Source organism: Histomonas meleagridis, assembly GCF_020186115.1.
Source record: "Histomonas meleagridis strain 2922-C6/04-10x chromosome Unknown contig_35, whole genome shotgun sequence".
Lineage (NCBI taxonomy): Eukaryota > Parabasalia > Tritrichomonadida > Dientamoebidae > Histomonas > Histomonas meleagridis.
The window spans coordinates 90,662-102,903 of NW_027150878.1; the positions used below are offsets into that span (position 1 = coordinate 90,662).

At 29.9% G+C, this 12,242-nt stretch overlaps 6 protein-coding genes across 6 annotated transcripts; 2 read left to right on the top strand and 4 right to left on the bottom strand.

The window, feature by feature from the left end:
• Nucleotides 1-1,353: 1,353 nt before the first annotated feature.
• On the bottom strand, nt 1,354-2,301 carry GO595_005495 (serine/threonine-protein phosphatase PP1; the record flags this gene model as incomplete). The annotated part of the gene is made up of 1 exon (XM_067918745.1): nt 1,354-2,301. One exon carries the CDS (start codon nt 2,299-2,301, stop codon nt 1,354-1,356), a length of 948 nt encoding a protein of 315 aa, XP_067774291.1.
• A 558-nt stretch (nt 2,302-2,859) lies between these two features.
• On the bottom strand, nt 2,860-3,606 carry GO595_005496 (putative ATP-dependent RNA helicase DDX49; the record flags this gene model as incomplete). Its single annotated transcript, XM_067918746.1, has 1 exon — nt 2,860-3,606. One exon carries the CDS (start codon nt 3,604-3,606, stop codon nt 2,860-2,862), a length of 747 nt encoding a protein of 248 aa, XP_067774292.1.
• A 70-nt stretch (nt 3,607-3,676) lies between these two features.
• On the top strand, nt 3,677-4,762 carry GO595_005497 (uncharacterized protein; the record flags this gene model as incomplete). The annotated part of the gene is made up of 1 exon (XM_067918747.1): nt 3,677-4,762. One exon carries the CDS (start codon nt 3,677-3,679, stop codon nt 4,760-4,762), a length of 1,086 nt encoding a protein of 361 aa, XP_067774293.1.
• Nucleotides 4,763-5,635: 873 nt separating this feature from the next.
• Nucleotides 5,636-6,799, bottom strand: GO595_005498 (SNF7 family protein; the record flags this gene model as incomplete). Its single annotated transcript, XM_067918748.1, has 1 exon — nt 5,636-6,799. One exon carries the CDS (start codon nt 6,797-6,799, stop codon nt 5,636-5,638), a length of 1,164 nt encoding a protein of 387 aa, XP_067774294.1.
• Nucleotides 6,800-7,660: 861 nt separating this feature from the next.
• On the bottom strand, nt 7,661-8,794 carry GO595_005499 (PCI domain containing protein; the record flags this gene model as incomplete). Its single annotated transcript, XM_067918749.1, has 1 exon — nt 7,661-8,794. The coding sequence occupies one exon, from the start codon at nt 8,792-8,794 to the stop codon at nt 7,661-7,663; it is 1,134 nt and encodes a 377-aa protein (XP_067774295.1).
• Nucleotides 8,795-9,275: 481 nt separating this feature from the next.
• Nucleotides 9,276-11,812, top strand: GO595_005500 (leucine-rich repeat domain-containing protein; the record flags this gene model as incomplete). Its single annotated transcript, XM_067918750.1, has 2 exons — nt 9,276-10,422; nt 11,799-11,812. 2 exons carry the CDS (start codon nt 9,276-9,278, stop codon nt 11,810-11,812), a joined length of 1,161 nt encoding a protein of 386 aa, XP_067774296.1.
• Between the last annotated feature and the right edge of the window lie 430 nt (nt 11,813-12,242).

Sequence of the window (12,242 nt, forward strand, 5' to 3'; positions counted from 1 at the left end):
TCCAGATGCAACAAGAGCCAACAGAACTATTTTTGTATTAGCCTTCATATACGCAAATGTTTTTACTTCAATTCTTTTCCATTTTGCATGTTTTGGTTTAAAACTTTTGATCCATTTCGGAAATTCATTAATATCATTTGGCCCTTCTGAAAATTTCTGATGAACTGGATCGATGACAACAATTTTTGGAGTATTATCTTTGTTTATATTACACCCACGTGCAAACTCTGGATTTTCATTGACGTCAACATAATAAACGCGATCTGTTTCATGAAGTTCTTTCTCAACGATGGAGAGAACGTTATCGTATTCATTTGATGCGCCGATAAAAGCGGTTATACACATTTGATGCGATTCTTTGAATGACGCAAAAAGAGAATCAGTTAACGGAGGGAGAACAGGAAGAATGTTGTGTAAGATAAATGATATTATCGATTCTGTAGTAAAGTGATCTGGTTTATATGTGATATTTGTTGATTTGGATCGAAACGCTATAAGTTTTGTTTCACTAGAATTCAAATAGAGAAAAAGCGAAGAAGTGTTTTGAAATGTCTCAACAGCTGTTTTATAAGAATTTAATGTTAGCTTGTCGTCTGTGTAAAGAATAAATAAAGAAAAAATTTTTGTTGTGTTGAGATATGATTGAATTAAATCAGAAGAGTTGATAATGATTAATGGATATAATAACTGTTTCTCAATGAATGCATTGATGGATTCAAAGGAATAGATGCCATCATAGGAAAGGGTCTTATTATCAACACTTAAATAAATGATCTGTGGATATTTAGATATATTAGTAAGTTTACGACATAGCTTTCTATCTGTGTCGCAATTTATATCATTGAAAATTATGTTTTCTTTGTATTGTGAATGATTTATAATATTTTCCCAAATAGGATTGAAATTAAGGCAGTGTGGACAAAAAGGATTCCATAATTTGATGACCATCGGCTTTCTTTCTGTACTTTTAATATTTTCTTCAAAATTATCATGCGTAAGTTGGATACAGCAAAAGCTGTACACCAAAAAACATAACATTCAGTAAAGTTATCAATTATTTTTTGCATAGTTTACAAAATATGTTCGTGAACAAAGAGAAACAATTCATCCTCTCAACATTGCAAGAAAATAAATATGTAAAAATAAGGTTTAATTTACCTTGCTATCAATGAAACTAAATAGATAATGTTTTTAACAAATTCAATATTGAAAACAAATATCTTCTAATTCATTTTTATTTACTATAATATAATGAACAATAATAATAAAATGTTATAGAAACAAATATAATTCTGCATTATTTAAATATCTCTAATTTATTAGTAGTAAAATGATTTTGTGGATCCACAAATATCAGAAATCAAAGAATTCATCTGTATCCGATTCAACGAATTCAAATGAGCAAGAAAGCTTTGCGTCTATTTTGAGCATTGCTCCTTTATTTCCATAATGTCCACAATAATTTGATGCTGAAAATACTGTAACAACAGTTTGTTGTGGATAGAATGGAAACTCATATCCATCAGGAACAACTTGATGAGCCCGACAAATGAGATCGAAATCATATTTGTAAAGAAAATCATTTGCAACATCGGCACCAAACGTATACGAAGTACCACGCTCGCTCTCTTGGAATCCACTGTAAACAGTAGATGGGTCAGCCCATACCAAATCTGTAACCAAACCGCTTTCTGGAATATCGAGTGGCCGAGATAGTTTTTCAATCATTTCAAGACTTGCCATTTCACCAGATATGCCGCCGTGAACACAAAATATGCGGTTACTGACTATAGCGGCTAAAGGAAGATAGCGAAATACTTCATTAAATTTTTTCCATATACTCACATCGTGCTTTTGTTTGCACTCAGTAAGGAATCCATAAAGTTCCGAGATGGCTTCGGTTTCATGATTACCACGGAGTAAATATACATTTTGTGGAAAAAGGATTTTCATGCAAAAAAGTGTGGTAACAGTTTCAATGGAGTGATCTCCACGATCAACATAATCGCCCAAAAAAAGGTATTTGGTATTTTCTGGATCTCCACCTTTCTCAAGATATTGTAATAAATCATTAAATTGTCCGTGAAGATCACCAACAACACAGACAGGCGCTTGAAGGTGAATAAGAGTTGAGTCTTTTAGAAGAGTTTTTGTTGTTAGATCGCATACAAGTTTTAAGTCTTCCGTGGTGATTGGGACATCTTGAATTCTTTGAAGCCCACGACTATTCATAAGTTGTTTATATATTTCTTGGATTGTTGATTTTTCAACAGGAGAAAAAATAGAATCTTGCTGAGACATTTGTAAATTGAGTTACAATTTTCCGATTTAAATGAATTATTTTCGGTTTTATCCAATTTTTTGAATAATGTTTTGGGCTTGCTCAGAAGAAAGATTGAGCCTAAAAGTTAAACGCTTTAGCAAGCTGAAAATACTTTTTCACCATAACGTCCGAAATAACTATCATAAAAATGGATGATCATCAATTTAAAATGGTTATACCATAACTAATTAATAAGAAATATTAAATTACAATATTGAGTAAAAAAAGGTGAAATATCGAGAACGTTTATTACCATGGCTTATGAAGCCGTTTATTTCAAATGAACCAACAAAACAATCATTTCAGCATAGTTATACAAAACGAAGCAAGAAATGTATATGAACAAATTAATAGTAGGCAGAGGCTTTCGATTGATCAAATGTTAAATGAAATCCAACAGGCCTTGGATTTTATTGGATACGTAGAAGTGCCTAACCAAGCAACAGATGAAGAACATGCAAATAGTTCAAACTTTGATTCTGACTCAGATATAATTTGTCTTTAAATTGTTTATTACATAATTAATTTTATTGTTTTCAAAGATTTCCATAATTCCAAAAATATGTATTACCATCACCACTAAGACTTTGATGTTCATCTGGTTGGAAACTTGCTGATTTTATGACATTTGGTGGTTGAGAAAGAATGTTTGAAACGAGCATTTTTTCATCTAAAGTAGCACTATATAGTAAAGTTTGTCGTGTTTCAGGCAAATATTTGACTATATCTTCAATATCTTTCCAAATGCTTTCATTCATTTGAAAAAGTATGTCAATTTCATCAAGAACAAGAAATCGTAGATGGTCGAAAGGAACTCGTGTTGCAGATTTGAGATATCGAAGAAGATGCCCAGGAGTAGCAACTAAAATATGTGGATTTCTTTCAATAATAGATTCCTGTTGATCATGTGAAAGACCACCAATGATTTCGGCGACATCAATTTTTATTCCACTTCCAAATAAATTAAATTGAGCAGAAATTTGTTTTACAAATTCACGTGTTGAAGTTAAAATTAAACAACAAATTCCGTGTGAATCTTTGGATAGTTCTGAGATTATAGGTAATACGTATGCTGCTGTTTTCCCACTACCAGTCGGTGCAATCGCAACGACATTTCTTCCAGATAAAATCTGTGGAATTGTTGCCAATTGAACAGGAGTTGGGCTTGTGAACAGGAGTTGGGCTTGTGAACAGGAGTTGGGGACCCCAACCTGTTCGCATGCTTTTAATATAAAATCTGAAAGTTCTAAGGAAGAAAAAGATTTGCTGATGCAATTATCCATGGGGAAAAAATCAGAACGTACATTCAATTTTACCCTTTTTGAATCCAAACGTAAATTTTTGTTTTGCTGAATGGAAAAATCTTCTCCAAGGAGAAAGAATTATGATCTCATTGATTTGAACATGGGGTTTGATCCTATAGTACCTGAAGTTCCATTTTCTCTACAAAAACCAAATTTTAATAAAAGTCAAAAACATTCTGATTCTGATATTCAGGGAAATAAAATTTTACCAAAAAAAATCGGAAGTGGAAGTGAAACTGAGTCAGATCCACACAAGAAATCAAAACCACGTAAAACAAAAAAAGTCAAAAAAATTTTACATCCATTCAAACGAAAAAATGCCGAGCAAGGGCTTGGACGTACATCACCAGAGAAACCAGAAATTAGTGAAATTTTGGAGTCAGTTAATTCAAAAAAAATCAGTACATCAAGTAGTGATTTTGATGAAACTAATATGCAAAAACCAATACCAGAACCAGTTCATGAGAAAGTTAACCTCAATCCATCCATCTCTAATCAACTATCTGAAAAAGTAATAATTCCCAAAGAATCGCCAAACGTCCAACAAGATAACCAAAAAGCAAGAAATGAGAAGCGTACTAAAAGGGCTTCCTCGAACCATATTGTTTTAGAGAGGAATTATTATATTAATTCTTCAATAGTTGACAACTTTTTCGACGCATACAAAGCAGACGTCAAGGCTGTTTTCAAGCAAACAGACGTTGATGTTTCAATTCTTGAAACGCTTTCATCCAATTTTCAAAAAGTGACAGAGAAAACGGTCGAATCGCATCAAATGCTTATGCAGGAAACGGAAAACCTTGGCAACAATCTTGATAATCTCATTATATCTGTTAAATCCACAACTAATTCCATTGATAATATTAATGGGAAAGCTAAAATGTTGCAAAATGATTTACAAACATTTCGAAGTGAAATTAAAAATTGCGAAAATGAACAATATACACAAAATAACATACTGGAAAAGATACTTTTGTTTTTCCTTTCCAAGCTTATGATAATTTTCGTGCTGATTAAGCATGTTTTGATTTTCCCGTTCAGAGCAACGAAAAAGCCAAAAGAGAAACAAATGGAAAATGCGAACACTCCAAACGAAAGAATTCATACAACAAATGCTTCGAATAATGCGGATTAGCAATGACTCGTCAATAGACGCATGCGGACTTGGTATTTAATAAAATATGTTGTTTTGTTTAAATCGTTTTAATCAAATTTCATAAAGTTATTAAAGCATTTTAATCCTATGAATTTTCTTATTTGAATCCAAATAAACTTTATTATGAAAACTGTGCAAAGGCCGTACACACCTTAAATATTTAAAAACTATAATGCTTTGCTAACTAATAGAAGCCCCTAGTCATTCATTTCAAAGCCCAAGAGCACTATTTTATTATTATTATTATTATTATTATTATTATTATTATTATTATTATTATTATTATTATTATTATTATTATTATTATTATTATTATTATTATTATTATTATTATTATTATTATTATTATTATTATTATTATTATTATTATTATTATTATTATTATTATTATTATTATTATTATTATTATTATTATGTATTATTATTATTATTATTATTATTATTATTATTATTATTATTATTATTATTATTATTATTATTATTATTATTATTATTATTATTATTATTATTATTATTATTATTATTATTATTATTATTATTATTATTATTATTATTATTATTATTATTATTATTATTATTATTATTATTATTATTATTATTATTATTATTATTATTATTATTATTATTATTATTATTATTATTAAAATTCCTTTCACAACTTTTTCCCTCTAAAAATTGAAATATAGTTTATAATATTATAAACATTTCTTAATACTTAATTTACAATATAAATATTATGGTCAATCGAAAGGAATTAGTATCAATAAATTTAAGTCAGCACAATAATATTTTCTTTATCCTCATTCCAAACTAAAATATTATCACTAAAACATTTATTACCAAAATTGGCTCTTATCCCGGGTAATACGCCATAATTCTTTCATTATAATTATTTTCATTATTCATTTGTCCCATATTATAACCATAGTAATGTTGTTGTTCATTACTTCTTCTTCTCCCACTTTCATTTTGCATCAATTGCTGTAACTCATCTTCCAATTCCTTTTCATCCTCCATCGAATACTGTTGCTGCTGATTTGCAACAGCATTTGTTACTTCTCCGTATTGATACATTTCGTCCATGTTTTTATATAATTCGTCTTCGTTAATTTGCGATGTCACTTGTTGCAAATATTTTGTGTTTTCTTCATAATGTGAGGCAACACGCATTGCTATTTCATTGTCAACTTTCTGATATAGAAGTTGCATTTGCTTCGTGTATAATTGATTCGTTTGATATTCTTGTTGCTCGAGAATTTTCATCATTTTAAGATGCGTCTTGGCTTCAGACTTATGTCCACGCTTAGCACACTTAACTGCAAGTGATTTTTGGATGTTGATTTTGTCTTGAAGTTCATTGATTTGTTTGACAAGTGAAAACATGTTTTTCTTATCGTTAAGAATCACTTGAACAAGTTCATTCGTAACATGTTGGATACGTTTGGTAGGAAAGTAAAAACCATTTTCATACTTCTTGACGCCGCGTGATCGTTCAAGCTCGCTAAATAATATATCTTGACTTATACCGGGAACCTTTTCAATGATCTCTTCATTGGTAAGAACAGTATCAAGAAGCCCTGATGCATGATTAAGAATTCCATGGATAAGTTCATCAACGAGTAAACGAAGATTATTGACAAAAACATACTCGTCACAATCTCGACTAACAACAAGCCCAATTAAGGCATTAGCAATGGAGCGTACAAGAGACTTGCTTTTTACATCATCTTTCTTTTTAATTACTTTTTGCGATTCTAAATATTGAATGGATGGTTTGATTGTTGGAATGACGGATTGATATTTGAATGCTTCTTGAAGCTTTGTAACAGAAAACTCTACAACCCTGGTCTCTGCGCCCCATTTTTTTATTATTGTAGACCAAAATTTTATTTGATCATCCCATTGAGATGTATTAACTGAACGATTTGGAAGAACCCTAAACAAATATTGAAAGTCTTCTGGGTGAAACCTTGTGTTGAAAATTATTGTTGCTTTGAGATAATCTTCCTCGTCCATGTTTATTCAACCAGATATACAACGGTTTTCCGGTAGAAAAGTTTGTGTCACTTTTAGCTGGCAATGAATTTGAATTTGTAAGCTTTTAAAATGCATTTTAACAACAGTACCCATTAGGAATACATGGATTTTTATTTTAATATATTTCTCATCATCTTTCCATTGATTTGATCTAATATTAATTTAAAGAATAAAGCTCTTTATTTTTATTCTTTGCTTAAAGAATAGTTTCAAGTGTACTCAGTTTCATGATCTGATTTGCAGCTTCCTAATTTTAATTCTTATTTATTATCATTTAAAATATTATTAAGTTGAATATTTATTTATTTTATTTTCAAAATCCACAATGTTATTATCAATGAATTATCCTCTCCTTTTTTATTTAGTTTGTTAGTTAGCGCTGTATCATAATTAGTTGTTGAGATGGTGCATGTGCTAAAGATTTCAGACTTGTTAATGGTGGTGATTTCGATGCTAAAACTGATTCAGTGAGTGAAATTTGCGTTGATGGTGATTGTGTAATGTTAGAAAAAAGTAATTCATATTGACTGCGATCTACTGAAAAAATAATCATTATCTTGAAACTTTCCAAGTGTTAATTCCATAATTGGTGAACAAGTTTTTGTAATTAATATCTTCCATTTTATCTTGCGATTTCCCCTACAACATAAATATTTTCTCCAAGGCACTCCTTTGTATTTTGAGAATAATACTTTTTTTTTTGATTACTTAAAATATTAAACATAAAACTTTTAATTAAAATATGCATTACATAAACAAAGGCTGTACTTAACACTTTAGAAACTTAATATTAAATTTAAATTTATTCATTACAATAACAATTTGAACGATATTTTAAAATTACGCGCATTCACTTAAAGGAACAAAAGCTTTTTCTTTAGAGAAAACTACAATGTGCAATCCATAGTGGATGTAGGCCTTTACCTTTTTTTCCTCAATCAAAAGGCATAAAATAGATTCTGTTTCCATGATTGTATAAGGGTGAAAGATCGAAAGCGACTGTTGAAAGACAGAGACAGGCACTTTTTCGCTGTTCCATTGGGCATGTGCCATCCGAAATATCTGGTAATACACTACGTTTCTTGATTTGCACATCAATTCGAACAGCCCGAGCTTAATAAATAAAATTTGATTTCTTTCAAATGCATCATCAAATAATTTCAAATCTCCATTTTCAATAGCTATGACAAAATCATCAAAAATTTGGAGGTCATACTTGGTCAAGAAGCCATCTCGTATATTAGGTAATTCACCTAGTGGAAGTTGAACTGGAATTAAATATAATAAAATTAATCTCCTGTTTTGGTAAAGGTCAAGTGGGCACTTAAGAAGCGCGTCAGTAAGATTATCCCTAGCTTCCTTGAGTTCGCCCTTAATTGCAGAGATTCGACCTTTATAGAACCTGAAGCACGATACATCACTTTTTGAGAAGAGGTTGTATTGAATTGGGTGCGTATCGTTGTCAACACTTGTCAACAGTTTTTCAGCGTGTGTGTACAAGTTTCTCATGAAGTATACAGCCATAAGTTCATTAACAATGGCTAATAATGGACTTTGACCTGGCTTAAATGTTTTGATTGAGAGTGCTAGTTTTAAAAGTTTTTGCATTTGTGAAACACTTTCATTATAATCTACATTTGTAGCAAAATAACGAAGTGATTTTGCTATTGATATAATACAAGGAACTGATAAATGAGGAGGTATTGTTGAAAATTCACGAATTATTAGTGAAATTGATTGTAAATATTGCTCAAAACATTCTGCTTCTGTTTCTGCTTGTGCTGCTTGAAATAGTTCTGTTAAGGCATCTGCCCAAACTCCCCCAAGACCAGTAATTATGTTATTTCCGATGAGTGCTTGATACGAATTTTGAAATTGTCTTAAATGCTGTATACAAAAACATGTTGCAATAATCCCTCCATCTTTGTTCCTAATAGCGCTTACTATTTGTTGTGGAGTTTTTGGTTCATACATTTTTTATGACCAATTTCTGAATTAACGTTCCCAAAATTGTTATAATGAACAAAAAAAAGTCACATGATCCAGAAAGCTAATCCAAGAAGACTTTAAAGAGTTAATTGTTGAAGCAATAGTGCTTCGTCTTATGTAAATTGAAGTAGTAATGTTTTTAGATTTATAAATTATTCTAATGGAAACTAAAATTTATTACACTAAGCTAACGTTGCTTAGTGGTTCTTAGTACTAAGGAAGTATCTTTTGAGGAAAATTATAAATGTACCAACATTAAAATATTATTAGATTTTTTCTGGATGATGTTCTAACGAATTAATTAGATAATTTTTACACACGTGTGGGGTTGTTTATTTACATCATGTTCTGAAAAAGCCACGTTTGATAAGTTTACAAAAATATCGAAATTTTGCAAAATTTTATTTTTGAAAACTTTATATTTCCCAAAAAAAACTGTCAGCGCGCAACTTCAAAAAATTTTTCCATGTGTTTTCTTGCATTAATTTTAATATTCAACGCAAGATGTGATACAACTGAAACCCTTGTTATTTCTAATCATGCAATTATTCAAAAGGGTGATTTTACTCAAACAGGAATTAAATATATTAACATTACAACAGGCGTTGATAAGATTGGCGATTCTGCGTTTTATAGCTGGGCATCTTTATTAAGTGTTGTCATTGGAGATTCAGTCACAGAAATTGGTTCAACAAGTTTTGCAAATTGTTCTCTTTTAGGATCCATAACAATTGGTCCAAATGTATTCAAAATATTAGGCGCTTCATTCGCTGAATGCAAGTCATTAAAAACAGTAATATTTCAAGGAAATAAAATCAAATCATTTGAATATGAATTATTTAAATTCTGTAATCACTTACCAGAAATTGAGCTTCCGGACTCATTAGTAGAGATTGGGGACAGGGTATTCTACCGTTGCATTTTTTTAACATCCATTAAATTTAGTCCAAATCTAAATAAAATTGGGGCCTCTGCGTTTTATTCAACAGGCTTACAGGAACTTACGATACCACCACTTGTTACAAACATTAGTGAACAAGCGTTTACATATTGTAATAATTTAAGGAGTGTTAATCTCTGTAATGTTCGAATTATTAAAGAATACGCATTTAATTATTGTGGTTTATTATGGAACGTCACATTTCCGGCAACAGTTGAAGTCATTGGAGCATATGCTTTTCAGCAAAGTTCTATAGAAGAACTTAATTTTACGGACAAGTTAACGACAATAGGTTCATATGCATTTTATTATTGTGACTATCTTGCCACTGTTACATTTGGGAATGGGTTAAAGACAATTGGTGATAATGGGTTTTCAATGTGCACAAGTTTAAGGAATATTATGATTCCGAACAATGTTTTAACAATTGGGCCTGATGTATTTAATACATGTGAGCATTTAAAGAAAGTTATTATTGGAAATGGAATAACTGTCATTAGTTCTCATGCGTTTTCTTCATGTAAGGCATTAACTGAAATCATTTTGCCTGATACAATTACAGAAATTGGAATTGAAGCATTCTATTATTGTGCGTCTTTATTATCTATTAATTTTAGTCCTAATTTAATGTCGATTAACAAAAATGCATTTTATGCATGTAGTTCATTGAAAAGTATTATAATTCCGGACAAAATCGAAATAATCAATGAATATTTATTTGCTTTTTGTTATGATATTAGTTCTTTGACACTTGGGAAAAGTGTTAAAAAGATTAATGATCAAGCATTTTCATATGATTATTCAATTAAAGAATTAATATTACCTGAACCTCTTGAAGAGATTGGCGTATCTGCATTTTCTTATTGTAGTAGTATTTCGAATTTAGTTATAAATGATAATATTAAAACGATTTCATCAAGAGCATTTTTATATTGTTCATCAATAAAAAGTTTAACATTTCCTGATTCACTTCAATCGATTGGTGATGAAGTGTTTGCACAATGTGCTTCTATTACAGAAGTTAATTTTGGAACAGGTTTAAAATCACTTGGTACATCTGTATTTTATTTATGTCAAATGCGAAATGTTATAATACCAAAAGCATTAAATATAATACCAAACTATACTTTTTATTGTTGTTATCGTTTAGAGTCAGCTGTTATTAATGAAAATATTAATATAATTGGACAAAGTTCTTTTTGTTATTGCAAAAACTTAACACAAATCGAAATACCTAAGTCAGTAACTGAAATATATTTTGGTTCATTTCAATATTGCACTAATTTATCGAAGTTAGTATTAAACGAAGGATTAGAAATAATTGGTTCCGAATCATTTTCATGGTGTTCTTTTACTAATTTAACAATACCAAATACAGTTAAAATAATTAAAGGTTATGCATTTGGGAAATGTAATTTATTAAAATCAGTTGAACTTAATCCAAATATCGAACGAATTTGCGAAGAAACATTTTATATGTGTTCTTCATTAAAGAAGATTACAATTCCACATAAAATTACTGTATTAGAACATTCATTATTTGCTTATTGTTTTCAACTTACAACAGTAGAATTTACATCAAACATTACTGAGATACATGCGTTTGTATTTTGCCAATGTTATCTTTTAGGCAATATAACATTATCTGATAATATTACATCGATTGGTGAATATGCTTTTTATTATTGTACATGTTTAACAGATATAATACTTCCGCCTTTAATTACTATTATTAGTGATCGATTATTTTCTTCTTGCGAAAGTTTAACTTCTGTTGATATTGGAGAAAATGTACAAACAATTGGAGCAAATGCATTTTATTCTTGTAAATTCACTACAATAACATTACCTAAATCATTAACATTTATTAACTCTAATGCATTTTTAAGATGTTTTAAGTTAAAAACTGTTATTGTTTTAGGTGATAACTTAAAAATTATTAGCGATAAAGCATTTGGTAATTGTACAAAGTTAAAATGCTTTTATTATAATGGTACAAATGAGCCTTCAATTGCTTCAAATGCTTTTAACGATTGCGCGTTAACGAAGGTTTACACGCCTGAAAATTATTACGGAAATGTATTCGGTGATTTCCCTATTGTAAGAGGAGAAACTTTAGAGGAATGTAATAATACAGACGAAAAACCAAAAATAAGAATTTTGTACGTCATAATACCAGTCGCGTTGGTAGGCGTACTATTGATTACGGGAATAGTAATTTTAGTAAGGTTTTTGCATAAGAAAAGATTGCAAAGAAGAGATAGTATATATAGCGAATCTTTACTCGATATTTTAAGGGAAGATAGCGTCGGCTAAAATATGTTTAATAAAATGTATTATATATTTCTTCATTCTAAATATTTAATACTTCTTCTAATTAAAATGAAAATGTTCCTTTTGATACCCTCATAAAATGTAAAAAATAATAAAAAGACCACCGGGAAGACTCGAACTTCCAACCTTGAGGTTATGAGCCTCACGAACTAAACCAAT